Source organism: Parasteatoda tepidariorum, chromosome 6, assembly GCF_982258835.1.
Source record: "Parasteatoda tepidariorum strain Cologne lab strain chromosome 6, Ptep-v5.0, whole genome shotgun sequence".
Lineage (NCBI taxonomy): Eukaryota > Metazoa > Arthropoda > Arachnida > Araneae > Theridiidae > Parasteatoda > Parasteatoda tepidariorum.
In genome coordinates this window covers 41,012,156-41,033,161 of record NC_141760.1, presented here as the reverse complement: position 1 = coordinate 41,033,161, position 21,006 = coordinate 41,012,156, and the positions used below count along the sequence as shown (strand labels likewise).

General features: G+C 29.5%; 2 protein-coding genes across 3 annotated transcripts in view; one reads left to right on the top strand and one right to left on the bottom strand.

The window, feature by feature from the left end:
- The window catches only part of LOC107454399 (regulator of G protein signaling loco), a 72,011-nt gene extending 65,661 nt beyond the window's left edge, over nt 1-6,350 (bottom strand). The window contains exon 1 of the mRNA XM_087165715.1: nt 4,378-6,350. Within this exon, the coding sequence (XP_087021841.1) occupies nt 4,378-5,785 (1,408 nt within the window). The 5' untranslated portion in view covers nt 5,786-6,350. The remainder of the gene's footprint in view (nt 1-4,377) is intronic.
- An 806-nt stretch (nt 6,351-7,156) lies between these two features.
- Vps16A (vacuolar protein sorting 16) overlaps nt 7,157-21,006 on the top strand; it is a 46,559-nt gene continuing 32,709 nt past the window's right edge. Inside the window, exons 1-8 of one of the 2 annotated variants that reach the window (XM_087165713.1) lie at nt 7,292-7,523; nt 13,522-13,610; nt 13,755-13,855; nt 15,773-15,901; nt 16,975-17,122; nt 18,610-18,627; nt 18,897-19,018; nt 20,347-20,466. In XM_087165713.1, the coding sequence (XP_087021839.1) occupies nt 7,471-7,523; nt 13,522-13,610; nt 13,755-13,855; nt 15,773-15,901; nt 16,975-17,122; nt 18,610-18,627; nt 18,897-19,018; nt 20,347-20,466 (780 nt within the window). In that variant the 5' untranslated portion in view covers nt 7,292-7,470. Of the gene's footprint in view, nt 7,524-13,521; nt 13,611-13,754; nt 13,856-15,772; nt 15,902-16,974; nt 17,123-18,609; nt 18,628-18,896; nt 19,019-20,346; nt 20,467-21,006 lie in introns of both variants that reach the window. The other variant, XM_087165714.1, reaches the window with a different exon arrangement.

The window sequence follows — 21,006 nt, the reverse complement described above, 5'->3', positions numbered from 1 at the left end:
TGTACACATGTACAATTTGTACGAAAGAATTATGCCCAATATATTTATGCACATATGTACAGTATATGAACATTATATGTTCATTTCGTCATATGTACATTATATGAATATACATCTGTACAATATATGCATCTCAAATGTGTGTATGTACATACGTTAAGCATGTCGAATGCATGTATGAATATATGTAAAATATAAATACGCCCAACGTACGTACAATACTACATACGTACATATATTTTATTCCTACAATGTAAGTGTATGTTCATGTGTGTGAAACTAAATATCTGAACATATGCACTAGATAAAATAAGAAGAAGAATACAATAGTCTTGTAATCGTGTACTTAGATTACATGTAATCATAATTACTCGTAATCGTTTTTGCTGTGATTACTTGAAATCGCAATTACTTGGAATCATGATTACAAGTAATTGATTACTGTAATCATGATTACAGCTTCAATCAAAATGTTTTGAAAGTTGTAATCATGATTACAAGTATTGATTACTGTAATGGACTATGTAATCATGATTACAGCTGTAATCAAACTTTGTAATCACGATTACAAGTATTGATTACTGTAATGGACTATGTAATCATGATTACAGCTGTAATCAAACTTTGTAATCACGATTACAAGTAACTGATTACTGTAATCAAAATTGTAATCATGATTACAGCTGTAATCAAAATTTTTGAAAATTGTAATCATGATTACAAGTAATTGATTACTGTAATCAAGAAATGTAATCGATTACATTTTTGGTCAACTCTGCTATTTACTGATAAAAAATTAATATTAATCACAGGGTTGCAAAAAGCCCACCTACCGGTTTTACTGGGTTTTTCTAAAATTGATTTCTGTTTTATCCTCTGTAATATTAAAGACAAGGATGAGATTAGCCAAAAGGCAAAAAAGCTGAATTTCCACGATAGTAAATTTTATGCAAGTGCAACCCTTTAATAATAAATTCCAGACAGTTTAAGGTAATAAATAATGTGTTGACATACAATTGTGTACTAATCTATTATTATATAAATGATTACATTGATACTTAACATTTAGTGAAAAAAAAATTACCAATTGAAAAAATAAAGCTAGAAATTATATTTTTCCTCGGTTCACATAAGAGACAATTATTACTTGAAAAACTACCTGGTTTAGCAAATTAAAACTACTGAGAATATACATTAATATTTCATTTCTTTTAATAAATACTGTTATGTGATTTATAGCAAGTATATCAGTAATATCATTTTTTAAATTATATTGGAAAAAAAAACTTTAACAATGGACCGAATCATTATGTTCATATTATAGTCTAATCTAACTAGAGCCCTCTGAAACATATCAATAACAGTGAAGTAGAAATTATATAGTAACTCTTTAACATAAAAAAATTGCTATTTTAGTTTCAAAAATTACATGACAATCAGCAACTGTTTAGATAATTGTTTTTTTATTTGATAAGAATTTTGCATTTTATAGCATAAATAACAGCAATTAGAAATAAAATTTTGATGTTGAGTTAAACTCTTTTTCCAAAAAAAAAATAATAATAATTAAATCCCTTTTTATGTGATTGCTTTTGTTTGCTATATCTTTTATGTTTGCTATATTTAGTCGTCAGTCTATCTTCAAACATCTTGTGACAAATCCTATTTTTTCTTCTTTGCAAGCACAGAATGTAAGTTTTGAATATATTCCCTTCCAGTTTCTCTGATGTTGTAACACTTGCATATACTAAAAAAACAGTCACCTTTACAGTAACTAATTTTAAAAAAATATTTACTTCTTACAAGAATCAGGATAGTTGATCTTAAAATTACGTGAATATGAATAACAATTATGGATTTTGAAATCACATGAATATGAAACTAGATATACGATTTTGAAAATGAGAAAATACAAACTGGGATATAGAATTTTTAAAACGCGTAAATACAAATCACGATTCATAATTTTTAGATCACTTAAATACGAATCATGATGCTTAATTTTTAGATTGCATAAATAAGAATTATGATGCATAATTTTTAGATTCAAGTGAAAGCGAATCCCAATGCCTTATTTTAAAAGCACATATAAATACGAAAATCAATGCTTGATATTATAAACCGCATAAGCAAATCAAGACATTGAATTTTAAACTTGCGTGAATACGAATCGCTACATAGGTTTTTAAAAAGGCGTAAATACGAATCACAATATCGGATTTTTAAATCTCGTAAATAAGAATCGCAACGTACAATATTCAAATCGCGTGAATAAGAATCGCAACACGCAAATATTAAAAGCTATGTTTGATATTCAAATCGTGTGAATAAGAATTGAGATATCAGTAGATTCCAGGCTTTGGGACCTCTAAAAGGCTTGTCAGAAGCAGCGTCGTTTGAACTGCGAAAATCGGATCTATCTGGAGGGCGGGTAAAAAATTCGCAAAATCTTATCTGCTGCGTGTAAAAGGGGAGAAAATAGCTAAAATAAGCAAAAATGAGAAAGGATTGTTTGAATTTTCTGTTTCTCTTTGAAAATCGGGGAATTTTCTGAAAAAGCGAAATACTTATTAAAAAAAAAGTGAAATTTTTAGAAAATCTGAATTTTTGATAAAAAAGCTGAAATTTAAGAGATAAAAGTAAAAAAAGCGGAAATCAACTAAAAAGCAGAAAAAACTCATCCCTGTAAAGAGCTATTCTATTGAAATATATATGTAGTCTAGCCTAAAAAAAATGAACCTATGGTGAAAAAAATGTGCATGGAGACTGGAGAGCCTTGCTGGCTAGATTTGACTGTAAGGTCATTGATTAGACAGTGCCTTTGATTCGCTTTCTATGCAAAAAAAATTATTTCCTCAAATATTTTTTAAGATTAAAATACAAATAAGAAGTAATCCTGTGTTAAAAATAAGTTTCAAATGTGTAATGTATGTGAGTACATATAAAATTTTGTATCGTGATGCCAGAAGAAACTTTTTTCAGACTTTTGCACCTATTTATTTGTCTTAATTATTAATTACACTTTAATTACCTATACGTTAAGTCAATTCATAAAATTAAACTTTATTAATATTAGCTTTTTTAAAATAAGGTACTTATCACTGCCCTCTCTTTTGAAAAAAAAAAACCCAATAAGATATGAAAAACCCAGAAAAGCCCAATAAAACCCACCCTGGTTAGGTTTTTCTGGAAAAATCTGGGTTTTTTGCAACCCTGAAATCATGAATATAAGCTTTAAAGTATCTCTCTGGCTCTCCCTTACAAGCAAATAAAATAAACTTTGTAAGTTCCACCTCTGAAAATTTGATTTCCGGAAACTTTTGTGATCAATGATTTTTCGAAACGTCTGGACCTTCGATTTCCGGAAACTTCCGGATCACTTGTGGCAAAAATTCCGGAAATCCGGACTTTTTCCGGAGCACAATCAGCCCTGCATAAAAATTATAACTAAAACAATCAAATTCATTACTTTTAAATAACTATCAGTGTTTTCATTACAGAAAAAAAATGGGAGAGAATTTCTCACCCTTTCTCAAAAACAAGGTGAGATTTCAAAAAGTTAAGTAAGATTTCTAAAAATTAAAAAAACACGAATAAACTTGGAAAAAAAAATTTTCTTTAACTATAATACATTTATAACATCTTCTAATTGAATATTTTTGCTGCATCATCATATGAAAAATGTTCTATATCTACTTTTTCATCAGCTATAATATTTATTTGGCTGAAAAATATCCCTTTTTGTTCTGTTTTGACCGTTTCTACCAACATTTGCTTCATTTTTATTTGTCCGTTACGAAGTAGAAGATGTCGCCTTAACAAGGTATTTGTCCATCTTACATTCATGCGCAAAAAATATAACGTCTTACATGAAGAAACCTTACTTATGGTGAGCATGTGGTTGCAGAGAAATGTGTTTTGAAAGGGGTCCGTGGTTCGGGGGGATGTTCTGCTGTTCCCACCGGTTCTGAACAATATTGGTAAATAGGGAAACTAGATAACAAGGACCGATGTTCAAAATAATGAAAGATCAAGGACGAGAAGTGAAACGGATTTTATTCAAAATGGCAAAAGACGAAATGTTTTCCAAAATTCGCTCATTTTTGAAATTGATTAATAGAGAACGCGAACTTCTCGCATTAATCATTTTTTATTGCGAGAAAAGAAAAAAATATGTGAGATTCTCGCGTTCTCGCTCTGTAGTGAAAACACTGACTATACCAGTAGCTTTACATGCTAGCTCTAACACAACAGTCACAACCAGTTTTTACTTCAAAAAAAAAGTCATAATAAAAGCATATACTATTTAAAATTCGGAATATTCTCGATGTAGAAAAGAAGTCCTGATTAGAGAGAGGAAGAAAAAAAACTACTTACCTTCATCTCGGAAACCAATTCCACTGTCACTATTACTGCTACTAGTGTTGCTTGACTGGGGAGACATATTTACATGAAACTCTAACCCATGTAGAATATCATTATTAATATCTAATTTGTTTCTATACAATCCAACTACAGCTTGAAGTATACTATCAGCAGATTCAGGAAATTCTTTACATTTATTAGTCATGGGATCTGAAGTGCATGTAATATGAAAAGCTTTGGCTTGTTTTATGTGTTGATGATGAGGAGCTAATTTTGGATCTACCATAAATACATGACAGGAACTACTTAATGTATTTAGTTCATCTTGAAAGTCATTATTAACACCATGGCTTGTAACAAGACCAAAGAATTTTTTATCATCACTATATACACCACTGAAAGTTATTTTATCAGCAGAAAATTCTGCTAGAGTAATACCTTGAGGATTTATTAGAATAATACAATTGGCAAAAACTGACATCAGGACCAACGTATGGACTTTTTTCTCAATTCGAAGTCTTCTTATACAATTGTGTATAGTTTGTCGTCTAGAATTAGGGAACTGAGGTTCTTTTGGCATTTCAATTGTACCTAAATAACCAACAACAGCGTTTAAAATAGCTTGTTCTTTTGTATCTTTCTGTTCATTTTGGGACGCATAGATTGCCGGATAAAGAATATTATTTAAATCTTGTTCAGTAAAAATAGAATGAAATACTTCACTGGTAGAGCTTGATGAAGTGTCAGGATCACTACGAGACTTTAATACTTTACTTTCTTTCTTTTTTAAACATTTCTGTTTAGATTTCTCAGATACTGATGCAACATTTAGAGGTTTAGAAATGAAGCTTTGAGGAGAGTGTCTATTAGCTTCTTGAAGCCTTTGTTGTAAGATCAAATCTAATAATACTTTATTTGATTTACTGGGTCCAGAGTGATTTGTAGCTTGGGATTTAGGCTTAGGAACAACGTTTAGATTTCCCTGAATATGATCTACAAATAGAGCTCCAGTTTGTAAATCTTGAACAACTTTTTCAGCTCGTGAAACACTATTATTCTGCCTATTACGTATTCTATTTGGACATTTTGGTCTTGGCTTAACAATTGATACAAATTCTTCTTCGGACGAATCTGAATAATAATTTTCAGCAATCTGAAGCTTTAGTATATCACTAGAACTTCCAATCAATCTCACTACATCATCGTGGGGAGCTTTAGATACATTTTGACCATTAACAGCTATTAAAAAATCACCAGATCTTAACCCTGCTTTTTCAGCAGGACTTCCAGTAATAATACAGCTAAGTATACAAGGAGCTTGCCCTGATATAGTGAAACCAAATCCATTTTCCCCCCTTGATATTTCTACAGTTCTCACACCATAACTTGGCCTTTTTTTTCGACGTCTGTGTTGATGCATAGCTAGCTATTGCTGCATTACATGTATCAAATACTGAAAGAAACATCACAATTTATCAACTATCTAGATCATATTAGCATAATATTAATATATTATAAGGAAACATAGGTTTACAATAAAATGTTAAAAAGTAACTTTGCAAAGTCAGTAAAGAATAATGAAGCAGGATACGGCTATTAATTTCGTGGAATAATATAATATCTCTTGAAAATATTCAGTAAATTACGATACCCACTATTTCGAAGAAACCTCTAACTAATAAATATAATGAACTTCAGTGCTCAGCTGTAAGCATTTCAAAAACAGCTAGACCACTTTGAGAATAATAAATATGGTGTTGGTTGGTACTTATACCTATATGTAATAATTATCTGATTACCAGCTGAAATTAACGGCTTCAGCTCATTCATCTGAGTGAGAATTACATAAAAAAGTTAATGAATAAACGTATCTATGCGAGATGATGGAAGAGTGAAAGTGTAAGAAACCAAAACAACAAATTCCACAAATTCCAGTTATGTAGCATTGCAACGTTCCTTCTTTTATTCACGATCGCAACAAACTATAGGGGGCGTTGCTGTATGAGACTAATACCTGCGATTTCGATATGAACAGTCATTCATTTACTCAGGAGACGTCCTTAATATAGCGTGTAACATTGTAACGTTCCTTCTTTATCGTGGTTAATTAAATTTAAAAAAGAAAAATGTTTGATATTCCTTCTTATGCAAACGAAAACAGAATGGTATCTCTTTTTTTTAGAGAAGGAACATCCAAAACACATCGGAAAAATATTTGTACACAAACAGTTGTTGTCGTTGTTGTTGTTAATTTACGTCGTACTAGAGCTGCGCAATGGGCTATTGGCGACGGTCTGGGAAACAGGATGATCCGAAGACATGCCATCGCCATTTTGATCCTCTGCAGAGGGGATGGCACCCCCGCTTCGGTAGCCCAACGACCTACGCGCGAAGTCGAGTACTTTACGGTAGCACAGTTTAAGGAGGACCAATACCGCACACCCTCGGTCCCTACGCAGACTGATCCAAGTGGATCACCCACCCGCACACTGACCGCAGCCAGTGATGCTTGACTTCGGTGATCTGCTGGGAACCGTGTCTTAATGATCAGTCCACTGCGGGACAAACTATTGAGAAATTGTTCTTCAAATACTTGGCGTTTTCTGCTTCAATGTTTGGCATGTTCTGGTTAGCTTTTTCAAGAAGTTCTACCTTTTCCTTAGATAAATTTTGCTTCTTATTTGCTGTAAAGATAATGGCGTCCGTCATTGCCAATAGTTATGTGGGAACTAATGCCCGATATTTTCAGGCTGCCTCAAGAGGGCGTATTCGAGCGTTGCGATCACGAATCACTTTACCGTTTGCAAATCTGAATCTCCATTAGTAAATTTTGGTATGTAGTAAAAACGATCCTTAAGCCTTTGGGAGTATGATGAATTAGTGACAATGTGAGTCTTTAATATTTGAAATAAACTTCTTTTTTATCACGTGATTCTGTTTATTGTTTGGTTTTGGTTTCTCAGTTGAGGGGTGTTACGATGTATAGAATTGTGTGAAAGGAAACGATTAATTAAGTGGAAAAAAAGGCTTTATTTATAAATATACGTGAAGTTTACTATTTTACTGTAATAACGATCATCCCTAAGGGAGTATCATACTCCCATCATGGCTCTTTACACTGGAGACTGGACTCCTTTAGGAAAAAATATTTACTACAGGCAAGTTTCTTATTATAATTTTTATTTGGAATCTTTATAATATATCATATGATTTTGATTTGTATTGGTGTATTTATATATATTTTCGTTTGAAATGATTTTTATGCACCTTCAAACATTATTCAAATATGCTCATCAAGGTTCCATTTTTTTCCAGGGCTTCCATTTCGCAAACTTAATTTTTATGACGAAAGGAATTAAATTGAGATTAATGCTATCTTGTAATAAATTTTTGTGTATTAAGAATCTTATTGTTCTGGTGGGAGTTATAAGAGGCTGTTATAACATGATGGCAGAATGACTGAGCTATAATAGGGAATTCTAGGATATAATTATATGCCCCAGATAATAGTAATAAAATAAGCCGTTTACTTTAGATCATATGTTCCCAAAGTGGTCCAGGTGGACCCCCAGGGGTCCATAGGAGACCACATGAGGGTCCACGTAGATATGAAAAGAAAACAGGGGTTCACAAGTTGTAAGTGGGGGTCCACGAAAAATTTTCTGGTTTTCATAATAAAGAACAAAAATTTTGGTTATGATTTACCTTAAAAACTTTGAAGTCGGACACTAAAGGTGAATCGATATTTAATGTCGTGAGTGATTTTTTTACAGAAAAATCTATTCCATTTACAAACATTATTTCGCTGGCAGCAGATGGAGCTCCTGCCATGTTCGGGCTATATCGTGGGTTTATAAGCCATCTTCAAAGAATAATACCAGGACTATTTGCAATTCACTGTGTCATCCACCGACAACACCTTGTAGCGAAAAATTTGAATGATAGATTGTACGAATCGCCTCAATTTGTGATTAACGCAGTCAATAAAATAAGAAGCAATGCTTTGAATACCCGTTTATTTGCACTATTGTGCGATGAAAATGATGACGATTTCCAACGACTGCTCTTACATACTGAAGTACGCTGGTTGTCGAAAGGTGCATGCTTATCGAGATTTTACTCCCTTTTCGTATCATTGATACAGTGTCTGGAAACTAAAGCACTAGATTTAAAAGAAAATCTGATCAAATATAAAGCGGATATTGCGTACTTAACAGATTTGTTCATAAAATTCAATGACGTTAACGTGCAGTTAACAGGGGACAGCCTTAATTTAATAAAAAAAGGGTGTAATTTCGACTTCGAATTAATGAAGCAAAATATTAATGAAGCGAATTCTCCCAGTTTCCGCACTTGTCACAGATAGAATGTCTTGATGAGGATATTCAGACATACGCTCAACATTTGAACATAACTCCATTTGATGAAACGGAAGAGGCGAATGTGATATTACAAGAGGAGCTACTTGAGCTCAGCACCAACGAGAAACTGAAGGTGAAATTTAAAAAGGGCTGTCAAACATTTTGGCTGCAGGCAAAATCCCCGAAAAAATTTCCTGGGCTGTGGGAAATTGCGAGAAAATTTTTGATAACGTTTCCCTCGTCATATCTTGTCGAAAGAAGTTTTAGTGCCGTTACCAACCTGTTAACAAAAAAAAGGAGCAGATTGAACATCACAGAACGGGGAGATTAAGATTACTTCTTACAAAACTGAAGCCAAATATTGATAATTTGCTGTCAATTCATCAAGTACATCCGTCTCATTAAAAGTATGACTATTTTTTATTGTAGATTTACATTTCTGAGTTCATTGTTGATTTTTTGTCAATTGTTGATTGTTTGTAATAATAAATGTTTATAATTTTGTATAACCACAAGTAATATTTTAATAAATAGGACACAAGAGAATGTGCTACTTTTTTTCTCTTCTTAACACCCCCAATTTAGGGTGATATTTTTTAGGAGTTTTGGGAATAGAGTAGAAATGTGGCAGCAGGGTCTACCGAAAATAGTAAAACTTTGAAAGTGGTCCACGAGAAAAAAAAGTTTGGGAACCTCTGCTTTAGATCAACCGCTCTCATGAATTCAGTAACAATTTGCGGACTCATCTCTAAATCAGTTTTTCATACTAATACAAGGGTCATACAAGATGATTGATATTAATACAGCATTCTCATTATTTATTTATTTTACATTATGTGATTGCGTTTTTTGCAATATATTAAATTAGTCGCATGATGTTTTAATGAGTTTTCTCTTCAACTTGCATAATTATAAAATAAAAATTCACAAATTCGTATTATAAAAGTAATAATGATTTTGAAACGTTTATAATTTTCAATATTCTATTTATTTTAAATTTTTTTCAGAATTTAACATAATTGGTGGAGACATAACTTATTTTTAGAAAAAAAGGGCTTTGTTGTGCATTCCTCTTTAATTAAAACTCTGATTATTAATATTTTTTACTTTTATTTTACTTGAGAAAATAAAGTTTAAGGAACATGAAAAAGACTAGAAAAATATTTGCTGTAAAAAAAAAGAAAAAAAATTTAAGAAATATCCTTCCAACGAATTTATTTTCGTTAAAAAAAGGCAGTAGTTCTTCTAACTCAGTGGTTCCCAACCTTTTGTGGACCATCGCTCCCCTCTTGGGGTTGACTGACACATATCGCCCCTTTCTCTTTTTGCTCAAAAATCCATTCATTGTTGCTTGTGAGTAACCAAACACGGAATATATGCAATGTTATTTGATTTTAATTTAAATTGTAATGCAAATAAGGAGGCACATTTATCCTGTCATTTTTATTAATTAAAAAAAAATTGTGCATCTTTTTTTTTTCAAAAAGAAATGATATTTAAAATGGAATAATCAAAAGAAAAGTAAATTTTTTTCATTCATATTTTAATGTAATCAAGAAAAAGTTAAAACGTTAACAACTAAAATTTGAGAAAAAAAATGAAGATTGAGAAAATACATTCTTACCACTTCAATGACTGCCCTGTGCTTGGTGTATTTCAAGTTAAAGCTTGAATGTCAGGTTTTATGCTCCTCAGATTTAAATGCGGGTCTCCTTTGAAGCAAATGTCCAACCTTTCTCTTTGCATTGTGAGCAGGAGCAGCTGGAAGACAGAACTAAATCCTGTCTCTACTAAATATGTTGACGGGAACGAGATAAGAAGCGGCTCAGTTTGTTTCCACAATTGTGGATAAGTGTCCATAAGCTTTACCCAAGCTAACTTGTAACCGTATTTTTTAAAGACGACTTTAACCTCACAGTCATACTTCAAATCAAAAGTCTCCGTCTACAAAGAGGAAGTGAGCTTATCCACAACTTCAAAAGAAAAAGGATCGAAAATCCAATCCGGAATTTCTAATTTCATTAAATCTTGATTCCATAACTGATCAAGGTGATCAGTAAAAATTAAGATTTTATTTTCGAGAATCTTAATATCTGCCATTGAACACTTTTTAAGAGTTGAAAGTTGCATTAGCTCTTTGCGACCAATGTTTGACTTGTAGATATCAAACTTGGCGATGAATGAAGATATAATTTCCTTAGCCTTGATAATGTTCATTTTATTTCCTTGAAGTTTTACGTTGATTTCCTTCATTTTTTCAAGACTATGAGTGAGGTACGCAGTTTCCAACTTGTGTTGCTTCAAACTCTCACTTAAAACAGGATCAGTGGTGTCGAGAAACTCAGTAACTGAATCCAGCAATTCGAAGAAACCGCTCAGTTTCCTTTTGAAAGCCATCTCACAGCTGCATGTAGGAGCAGAAATTTGAAATCTTCATCATTTTCATAGCAAAGTTCTCGGAACAAACTGTTATTAGGAGAATTAGCTTTTATTTTATTGATGCCAGAAATAACCAATTTTTCGCAGCCAAAAGTTGACGATGAATGACGTAATGAATGGTGAGATAACTTCTGGTACTTCTTTTTTAAGGTGACCCAGAAACCCAGTACGACAACCAGACATGGTTGGAGCACCATCTGTTGCACAAGCACTTACATTTGTGAGGGGAATTTCTTTTACCTCAAAATAATTTTTGACCAATTTAAAAATCGACGATCCTTTTGTATCTGTGTTCAAAGTTCTTGTAAACAACATTTCCTCATTAATCTCCTTACTCTCATTTATGAATCTCACATAAGCTAAAACAGCTTTGTTTTCTTTCACAGTTGATTCATCAATCTGCAACGCAAATTTACCTTCTTTCAGAAATTTGATGAGTTTTGATTCAACGTCGGTATCTCATCAATATGCCTGGAAACAGTATTATTGCTCAGAGGAACAGAGTGACTTATCAGATTTCCACCTGCGATACCAAAACGTATGACGAAAACGATCGTGCACTTGAATTTTTTTAAATTTTTAACTATCATAATTCTTTGTCTACACCAGAACCATAGGTTTCATATATATTTTCAATTTCAATCTCAAATAGCTTTTATTATTAATATTATTAGCAATTTTTATCTTTTGAGTACTCATCGCCCCCCCAAGGATTATCGCCCCCTTGAGAAGCTTTATCGCCCCCAGGTTGAGAACCACTTTTCTAACTAAACCACTGGTTTTAAATCTGCTTTTCTTCTTTGTTACTTTATGGTTCTGAGGTATCGCATTCAAGATAGAATCAATTAAGTAAAAAATGCTTCTGCCAAAGCAGATTTTTTAAATATATCTACCAAATATGAAAAAAGTATTTCCCGAAACTTTTCCTGTTATAGGTTTTAAAAAAATTGGGAAAATAGTATTATGAGGTAAAAGGTATGTTCCCAAACTATTAAACAAACCTCTCTTAAAACATTCCCTCCCTAGGGGGTGCACTTGTGTGTGGATAGTTTATGGTTATGCAGTGTTTTCATCATAGAAAAAAAATGGGTGAGAATTTCTCACCCTTTCTCAAAAACAGGGTGAGATTTCAGAAAGTTAAGTGAGATTTCTAAAAACTGAAAAAATACAAATAGACTTGGAAAAAAAATTTCTTTTGTTATAATACATTTTTAACGTCTTCTATTTTTTAAAGCATTGAATATTTTTGCTGCATCATCATAGAAGATTTTGCCTTTACTAGGTATTTGTCCATCTTACATTAGCGCATAAAAAAATTTGAATGTCTTACATGAAAAACCATACCTACAGTAAACACGTGGTTGCAGAGAAATGTGTTCTGAAAGGGGTTCCGTGGTTCGGAGGGGTTGTGTTCTGTTGTTCGAAATGGTTCTGAACAATGCCTACTGGTAAATAGGGAAGCTGGATAACGGGGCAAGTGTTGAAAATAATGAAGATCCAGGAAGAAAAGTGAAACGGATTTTATTCTAAATGACGTAATTCGAAGCTTTTTCCAAAATGCGAGAAATTCGCGAATTTTGAAATTGATTTATAGAATGCGCGAATTTCTCGCGGTAATCATTTTTTAATGCAAGAAAAGAAAAAAATATGCGAGATTCTCGCGTTTTCGCTCTGTAGTGAAAACACTGGGTTATGGTATGGATAATTTTGTTGATTGAATTTATATGACTTGATTTATGATAACAAGATTTATAAACTGTGTATACACTTTCCTGTTTTACTTCACACAAATATTCAAGGTTAAAGTTTAAAAATAAATAAATGAGTAGAGTACAGATCATTTTGTTGAGTATTCATTTTCTAAATTTAAGTGAATGAAAATGGTTTATTTTTTATTTGTACTCTTGCATTTATGTGCATTTACTATGTTGGGTTGTTTTAAGACATAATTTTACTATCCCTTTTTATTTAAAATATGTTAATACCTTGTAGTAACATTAAGAAAATGGCAGGTACAATCTTTTTTGTTACGATTAAGAACATCCTACCTACCCAAATTTGGTTATATGGAAAAGGACAGACTCGTCGTGCGATAGCTCTCTCCCCCAGGAGAGGAGAGGCAGGTTATTTTTTGATTTTTTTGTTGTTATGATTAAGTAAAAACAACTCTAAAATCACTAAATAATATATTTATTAAAACATGAACGTGTATCTGCAACATTGTCACCTTCTTTGTCAAAATAAATGGCATAGATGGTAAAAACAAGATTGATCTTAATTCCTGGAAGATCAGGTTTCATAATTTTTATTATTACAGCTGTATGGTAGCTTAAAATGTTTTTTTTTTTTTTTACAGAAAAGTGGAATTATATTCAATGCAATGGGCTGATCAAGTAAATTTATCAGACTTCATTGTAGCTGCAGCCCCTTTCGGTGGACCTATTGGTAATCTATTAGACTTTTGTTTCAATTAAACTGTTTTTTACAAAGTATTTTATAATTTTTATTCTTATTAAGTGTTTTTTTTTAAAATTTATTCTGAGCTTCTTTTATATATAAATTTACATTATTTGTTTTGCTTCATTTCAGCTTTAACACAAGATAGAAAGAAATTTCAAAAAGTTCAGACCATAAACAAATCCTATATTTACATTTATTCTGCTTCTGGGCAACCCATCTCAACTATTAAAGTAAGCGTTGACATTTATGTTAAGTTAATTTTAGTTATATTTAGATCTACTCTTGTAAGGTTTTATTTTTTTAAACATTATTTCAGTTCTGTACTATATCAATAATCTATTTTAGTTAAAATAATTTGTTAAATAATTTAAAAATACTCAATATTGCCTAAAGATGTCAACTTATTTATTTTAATTAGACTCACATAGTTTTTCCATATTATTTTTAGTAAAATGTAAATTATTGATATAATGTTCCTATTAATTTAATTGGTTTCTCTCTGAACTTCATTGTGTCATCAAAATCCATTTACTTATTTTGAATTTTAAATACCTTTTTAATCATAAAAATTACTATCTCAATAAAATTATTTTGTGTTAGCTGAATACCTCTCCTCAGTATCTGGTCAAAAAATTTGTTAACTATTGTTTCTTTTAATTTCTCCCAACAATAAAAATTTCAAGATAAATAATGTTGTAATGGCTTCACAAAAGGGAATAGTGTTGAGAATAGTTGATGAATCATTTTTCTTTTACTTAAATCAGAGCAACTAGAAAACATCAAAGTATCATAATAATTCAGTAATTTTTCACCATAAATGTTTGAAATTTATTAGAGCTGATGAATTGCTAAAAAATTTTATCTAAATTTCAAGCATGTCATTGTCAGGGAGTGAGATGTAAAAGCGTGAGTTTTATAAATTATTTAGTCATTAATTATGATAAGAAAATTAAAATTTTTGTTTTGAAAGAAAAGGGATATAGTTAAAGTATAATTAGGGCCTTTCGTTTGAATGTGATGTACAGAAATATTTTGAAGATCCCCGAAAGTAGTGGAAATTATTTTGTAAAATATTATAATTTATGCACATTACCCTTTCAAAAATTGCACATTTTGCAAAAGCCATTCTATCTTTTAGCAAAAAATGTCATGGCATTAACAATAAAGAAACATTTCTAAGACTGTTTGCTACACAAATACTTCCTGCTAAATTTCTACTGTGTTTTGTTGAAATTCCTATTTGTGATGTTATTAGTTTAAAAAATAAACTAAATATTTTTCTTTTTTTTTCATGAAAAAATTATAGTTTATTGATAAGTAATTTCAGTGGTTTCTGTTTTGTTATTGCTTTTGATTAAGTTGCATGACATAGTTGTTATTTATTTGTATAAAGTTTGAAAGATTTTGCTAAAATATTTACAAAGGGAAACAAATTTACTTACTCCAATCCTTTTAAACTTAACTTCTCTCTGCAATTTGATTTTTTAAAAAATCATTAACTCTGAAATTGCAATATTTTATCACTGAAAAATCGAATGGGAAAATTATTAGTCTAAATTATATAATAAAATTATTTCATAAATTTATTTTAATATTTGACAATAAAATATTTTCCCAATTTTTTATTTTTATTATTCCGGTACAGTAAGTTTTTAATTTCTCAGATTGAGAGCTCATTTGTATATATTGAGAGTATGGTTTTTGTGTCCTTTATACTGAAAGTTGCATGTAGCACATTCAGAGTTTGATACTTTATTCTTTTATCTGCCTATGTCCATGTTGGTATAAAAACTTGTTCTTTTGTACTAAAAGATATACAAAAATTTCCATGTTATGTAGAAAAAACCAGCTTGTTTTACAAAGAAACAAGTAAAAACTATTATGAATTTAGTTGAAGGCAACAGTCAAAGAATTAAAACTAATACTATAACTGAATACTTTTTTAGATATATTTTGTAAAGTATTGCTTAATTTGATGTTAATTTGCTCAAATAAAAAAATCTATGTTGACACAGAAATTGAAAAGTTATGCTCTTTAAAAATATTTAAATTTTAAACAAATGTTATCTATCTAAATTTTCCTTGTTTATTGTTTTATCTCTGATAATGTTGTGACAATATTTAATATTTTTTACTAATAATTTTAGTGGAATAGTGGACCTTTGGTTTACATGGGTTGGTCTTCAAGTGAGGATCTTGTCTGTGTCCTCGAGGATGGAAACATACTTCTCTATGACCTGTTTGGAAATATTATTAAGAACACTAGCATGGGACAAGTATTACATTTATTTGTTTAATTTTGAAATCTTCAGTATGCTTTGTGTCTCAGTTATGAAAAGATTTATTAATTTAGCTAATCTGAAAGCATTATGTTCTAGTCTGTTGCTAATTGTTTTAAAAAAGATATTAAAGATAGTGATACATCTCTCAGTTTTCAAACACAATAAAGCATGTTTACTCTATACTTCCTAAAGCTTAGGTGAAAATAAGCAATTTTTTAAAAAAGATATTAAAGATAGTGATACATCTCTCAGTTTTCAAACACAATTAAGCATGTTCACTCTATACTTCCTAAAGCTTAGGTGAAAATAAGCAATTTTTTAAAATAGATTTTAATTTGTATAGTCTTGTGTTACAAATTTATACAAAAAAAATAAGACTTTAAATTGTGTTAATTTTCATGAAAAAACAAAGAATTGTTTTGTTAATTATTTTAATATGATGTATAATTTATCTTTTTTTCCTGCTATCTTTTTATCTGTGTTATGGCGGTGATTCAATGTGAAATGGTACAGTAAATAAAATAGGTCACATTTAAATAGCAATCAAATTTAATAGATAAACAGTAAAACAAACAATATGATGTGTGTAATAACTGTTAGGCTACCCAATAAATCTACCGTTCTGATAAAAAAAAAATACTTATTCATAATTTTTATGATTGATTATAGTCCTGTCTGTAAGTGTCCCAAAAATTTTTTACAATCTGAATGATATTTTAGAATAGAAATTATGTCTATCTCATGAAGTTCATATGACATAGTTATCCACTTACAATTATGATACGATACTTACAAATTTATATTCATACAACCAGTAATTTTGAAGAATAGGTTGTTGTTAAGTATTTTTGTTGCATATATTGATAATAAAAACAATTTCTTAAAAAACTCTCATTGTTTCAAATGGAACTATGTTTTAAATGGAACTAATATTGTATATTTTGTTTTGTGAGGAAAAATGTGCTACTGGAAATACTTATCATATGGAGTTTACCTAATCAAATTTTGTTTACATTTGTATAAATTTAGTATATAATTTTGAATTTTATGATTTTGATAAATTTCAGGATGTAAAAGATACTAAGGTTTTAGAATGCAGAATCTTCCATAGCCCAAAATTCTATACTGGTGTTGCAGTATTAACTGGGGCATACAATATATTTCTAGTCAACAATATTAAAGATCCTCGTTTGAGACGAATGGCATCCATACCTGGTAATAATTTTGTTTGCTAATTTTTTTCTACTACTAATAGTTTTATCTGGTTAATTGCTGCCTGAGGTTTTAATTAGGCTCTTCTGCTTTTTAATTGCTATTCAGTGTATTATATGCTTGAAACTATTAAATTATAGAGTTATTCAGTGTCATTACAAACTGGAAAAAAATAATGATAATAAATAAAAACACTTTTTCACTGAAAAACTGTGATGAAGTTTAAATAGTTGTATGTAATATTTATGAAGTTTAATTTTTAGATTCCTTTTACATCAACTATGCACAAATTTTAGTGTAAAGTTCATTTTCGATTTTAAAATATTTTGTTTTTAGGTATGAACATAGATTATTTGATTAATGTAATATGCATAATATATATATATATATATAAATAATATGTAATGTGATGTAATATAATGTATATAATAATGCTTAGATTGAAAATTTGAACAAAAATTCAAACATTCTCACCGATAAAAGGCAAAGTTGTTTAAATGTGTTTTTTTAATTAAATAAAGTATTAATTGTAATTTAAATGAGTTATCTTTTTGTAGCTAGGATTGTTATAAAGTAGGGAACCGATTATCCGGAACGATCGGGACCATCGCTATTCCGGATAATTGATTTTTCCGGTTTTCTGATTCGCTACAAAAACCGTTTTTTTTATTGTTCAATCCAACTAAAAAAATTTTTTTTTGGAAATAATCTTAAAAATAAGAAAAAACGATGAAGTAATACACTAATGATTATTTCCAAAATGATGGTAAGGTAAACATCTTTCAAAAAAGAAAGAAAAATCCTAAAATCTTATGAAGAAAATTTTTTTTTTTAAAAAATGGCGGGAAAATTTGTTGAATTTTGTTCCGGTTTTCCGGTTTTTTGATTTCCGGATAACGGGTTCTGTACTGTATTTTTATTGACTTAATGCTTTGAATAATTTTTGCTAGTGAAAAGTAGATTTTAATTAACTTTCCTTTATCTCTTTTTTTGGTTGCTTATATTGTGCTTTGTGTTTATTATATATAGCTTTCATGAATTTATCATTGTTTACTTGTCATTAATTTTTGTTAATTATTCTTCAGAGCTGTATGCTCAATTCTTCATCAAACTGAAAAATAAAACAAATTTTATTTTCATTAAATAATAGTAAAATTGGTTTTTATTTAGTGATTGCTTCTTACAGTATTTCAAAAATTATTCTGTTATCAATATCATAGCTAATCACTTTAGTGTAACCTAAAAAATATTTAAATTGACTTCAATTATAATGGATTCTTCTCTAGCTATTATAAATCAAAGAGCTCTGAGAAAGAATGTCTATGACCATTTTGAATTTTTTGTGGATTTTATTTCAACTGCATTTTTTTCATTAATTGTATTAAAACTCATTCCTATTTTTTCAAGCCATCAATCGAATTGAATCAGTTTTCTAAAGAGTTTATTATATATATTATTATTTTTATGCTTATTTTACAATTTTCTTTTAGATTTAAACAATCAATTAGGTAAGTTATTTCTAAAGAAAAAGTTACTTCAACTTATATGTTTTATATTGTATGCTTTTTATTTAAATGAGTTTAAAAACTTTTTATTAGTACTTCTTTTATTTTAATTAATTTGAAAAATGCATTGAATACAGTTTTGCCTCATATTAACAGTGTGTATAATTGCTTTCATCACATAATATATTATATTTACTTAGAATAATTTTAAATTTCTTATTATACATTGCATATGTTAATGTATAAAATTTATTATAATTATTATATTAAAGGGCTGGATGCACCACCTAGCAGTTGGGCTGTTATTGCTGAAGAAAGAAATACAAAAGTATTGGTAGCAAAAGATGCACAGTTATATGCATTGTTGCAAAATGAGGGAAAGTGTGTGCAAATGGTAAGTTCTTTTCAATCTTTGGTACAAAGAGATACAAATAAGAGATTTTTGAAACAATCAACTTAATAAAATTAATCAATCAATAAGGAAATAATTATAATATGAAAGTCTTCTTAGCCAATTATTTATAGATTTTTAGTACAAATGAAATTGTATAATCGATGGATAATACTGTGTCAGGAACATCACTTATGTCATTCACTTTCCCATAAATAATTTTAAAAAAATTATTTATTTATCAGCTTATCTAGTGATTGTTTTGTTTAAGTTAATAATTTTTATTAATGTTTATAAATTGATAATTTTAAAAACACAATTATGTTACAAAAATAAATTGGCATTTCACTATCTTCATTCACTAGTAGAAAGTCTTTGTAACGTGTAGAAAAATATAGTTTAAATATTAATAGGCCCAGTAATAACATTTTTCTAATTCAGAAACAGATTTTTAAAAAATTTATTATTTTTCATGTTTTGCAAATTTTTATAAGATTCAATGCATGGTATTTCATTTTGGCTTTGATCCTTGGTTTTTAAAATTTTTCACTGAAAATTAAACAATAAGTGGCAGAAAAAATAACTAAACTTCTATTAATCAGAAGAGTTTCTTCCTGTTGTTAATTAATTCCAACTTTTAATGAAGTAAAAAAAAATTCTAAAAATGTAGATACCATTTACATATATTGGTAATTAAGTACCCAAAATTTGCCTACCTCTTTGCTCAATGCCAAAAGTTATTGAACTTTACTTCTAACTATTAGTGACTGTAGATAATAAAGTTGAGATAGGCTTAGTAATTTAAAATAGCTTTCAGGCTTTTTGTTGGAAGCCTTTAAATAATCTTTATTGAGAAATGAAATTTTTTTTTATTTAGCATTGAGTGTTCAGCTTTTCAAAATTTTATCTTATTTATTTTACATTATAAAACATTTAATGCATTGAATCTTTTAAAACCCCAGTAAAATTCTCAATGTTCTTAAGTTGCAATCAGACTGAAAGCAAGTCATCTTTCTCTTCCAAGTCACTACGAAATCCACTTGAAACATATTTTGCAATTATTATGTTCTAAGAGATCTTTAATTATTTTAAAAATTTGATAGAGTATTGTGTATTTTGCTTTTAATTTTTTTTTTTCATTATTTCTTCATGTTTTCAAATTTGTTAGATGTCAAATATATTTACATTATTTTACCAAATAGCTCCTTGTTAAATCTAGAATCTTGTTATATGTTAAATTGTTACTATACTGTATATATTATGGAAAAGAATCTTTTATTGTCTTTAATACGAGTAATATATTTTTCATGCAGTATTTTTAAACTTTTCAGTTTCCAAAGTTCAACAATCCAATTAATGCAATTACAGAAATAACTGTGAGTTGTAATAATCAACATGTTGCTTTGTTTTCTGATAATGGAGCCTTGTGGATGGGTTCTGCTTCCTTAGAGGTTTGTGAGACTTTTATTTTCAGTTTATTTAATTAAAAAAATTTGCAACAGCGTTTTTATATCTGGAACAATATTTTGATTTTTTTAAACTAGTATGTTTTGATTTGTATCTGCAGGTTTATCATTTTAAAACAATCAATTTTATGAAATTTATTATTAAAGGAAAATAATGATCATTAATTTAACATGTAATTATTTATTATTGTTAGAAATCTTAAATTGTACAATACTTTCTTTCCTATGGTGTAAGTTAAAATAGATTAAGTCAAAAGTTTCTTACCTTTTGCATTCCATGAACTAATTTTTTAACTGTTGAATTTGACTTTGCTGTATAAGTTGAGCACTAAACATTACACACCTGTGTATATATATACATATTATATATATGCACACACATACAGTGTAGTCCCGATTATCCGGGTTAATCATCGGGATGGGTCGCACGCACAGTAAAAAAGACATGGATGATCCGAAAACTCCTTTTTATTAAAAAAAATCAACATCAGTGCAAAAAACATAAAAATTACTTACATTTGCATG